The sequence below is a fragment of the Trichechus manatus genome, unplaced genomic scaffold (genome assembly GCF_000243295.1).
Source record: "Trichechus manatus latirostris isolate Lorelei unplaced genomic scaffold, TriManLat1.0 scaffold00089, whole genome shotgun sequence".
In the NCBI taxonomy this organism is placed as follows: Eukaryota; Metazoa; Chordata; class Mammalia; order Sirenia; family Trichechidae; genus Trichechus; species Trichechus manatus.
In genome coordinates this window covers 680,558-682,696 of record NW_004444025.1, presented here as the reverse complement: position 1 = coordinate 682,696, position 2,139 = coordinate 680,558, and the positions used below count along the sequence as shown (strand labels likewise).

General features: G+C 36.5%; 1 protein-coding gene across 1 annotated transcript in view; it reads right to left on the bottom strand.

Annotated features, from left to right (window-relative positions):
- The window catches only part of TDO2 (tryptophan 2,3-dioxygenase), a 78,970-nt gene that overhangs the window by 30,063 nt on the left and 46,768 nt on the right, over positions 1-2,139 (bottom strand). Inside the window, exon 3 of the mRNA XM_004382064.2 lies at positions 1,292-1,404. Within this exon, the coding sequence (XP_004382121.1) occupies positions 1,292-1,404 (113 nt within the window). The remainder of the gene's footprint in view (positions 1-1,291; positions 1,405-2,139) is intronic.

Genomic DNA, 2,139 nt, shown 5'->3' with positions numbered 1-2,139 from the left:
GCTCTCTAGTGCATCCTATATGAAATTGTCATATAAGTAAAGGTTATGTTCCTGTACTAGCTAGGTAAATCCAATTATAACTTCATATTTTGTTTAAAGAGACTTTGGGGATGCTAACTTTCATATCTGTACAAAGAGCAAATCATATAATTGTGCAGCAGTTTATGTAAGCTATTTTTCAGGATTAACTTTGTGCCATAGGAAAATTTCCCTTTCCGGTAATGATAGCTACTATTTGACATACGCTGATTATGTGCCATGCCCTGGGCTAAGTGCTTAATATACATTATCTCATTTTATCTTGGGATCTTCTCCAGAATTCTATGAGCAAAAAGATAAAATAGTTATCTGCATTATACAGAAGAGGAAATGGGAGTTCTGAGACATGAGCAAATTGTCAAAGATCACAGTTTATAATGGTAGAGAGAAGGCATTCTGAAACTTTTTAATTCTAAACCTGTGCTATGCTGTGATCCCTCTGCTATTAATTTTTGCTTGGTACAAGCCATCAATAAAAATGTAAATATAAAAACAGGACAAGTAACCCATTAAGCCACTTATTTTCCATTTTTACTTCCTTAACCCAAATAGGTTTATCATTTTAGCCAATCAGTGAGACAAGCAACCAATTGAGGAAATCACACCAACAATTGGTGGGGAAGGGGGACATGTCTACACATGAGTCATTGGGCCCCGGTCAGCCAGGGGGTAGTACTACGGTACTGACAACCTCAGACTAAATGTTCTTAATATTTGGGAATCACAGACGTCTTTAAGACATATTCATGAAATTTTGCACATAGTTTCAAAGAGTTCAGAGGGCTTATAAACCCCTAATTCTCAGCCACGGACTGCCCAGAGTTCAGAAGGCTGGATACAGTATTCAAAATTTATATTTTTGTCTAGTACTGAAATTATATAATGTTATGTAAATCCACAAAAAATTTGAATATTTTTCTTTCTTGAAAATAGTTCTTTAAAGTTCTAGGTTGAGAAATGGTAGTATGTTAGCTTGCAAATTCACCATAGAATTTGGATGGATAGTCTCTTGGACAAAACTAAAGTCTCACTTGACCCAATTATCAATGAAACAGCATAAAGAATATGGTTATAAATCCTGGACGGAAGTCCTATGTGAATTTATCTGGTAGCAAAATATTTGCAAGCATTTCAAGTACAAGTAGATTCCTTGATCTTTCAGCATCTTATAATAAACAGAATTGTAGCAGCCCTTATAATTGATAAGAAATGCCTGTGGAATAGTTGTTCTCTGGCCCTTTGTGCAACCTACCTTGATGAGTTATGATAAAAAGATGCTCATCATGGATTTTATTTCCTTTTATTTCACTTTGAAGCTCCTGTGCATTCAAAACTTTTTCCAGCTTTAAAAGGAAAGTAGAAAGACTGATTTTGAAATGGCAGAACTTGGTTTTTTATCAACTTTAGTAAGTAGAATACAATACCCCAAAAAGTCCCCCATATTCCCAAATTCTCAGGAACAAAGCTTTTTTTTTAAACTATGATTGCGTCTGGTCATAAAAGAGTGAGATGAACTTATGATTTTTATTCTTAGAAAAATGATAGTTGGTAGGATTCTATCATAACAAACGCTACGACACTCACTGAGAAGTCCCTCCTAGCTTATGAAAACGAGTGGTAAAACCTGTTAACATGCTCTGCTGGCTGCACACCTGCTGTCATTTATTCCCCCAGAGAGCCTGCTCTGAAAAGATCTGAGCATTTCTTCATCAGTTCTGCTTTAGAAGCCCATCAATGAAAGCGTCAAAGGCTGTAATCATTTCGCTTCTTAAAGGGATAGAAGACAAACTTGCTTAAATGTATCAATACCTCATTCACTAACATCCCTCTTTTATTAACTGATGGTTTCAAGAGAACTCTGAGTGTGCCTTCAACAGTTCTACTCTGTGATGAGGGATTTTAAAAGCTAAGTGTTTTCTGGATGCATTTGCAATTATCTAGGCTGGAGTTTATTGACCAGATCTTATGTATACTAGCTGTGCAACGTCTGCCTGTTAGCTACAATGTATCTTATCATTTATAACCTTCTACCCGGACCCGGGATCCCATGCACTTAACTGAACCTCTGCCGGACGGGAGAATTTTCACCTATGTGTCCCC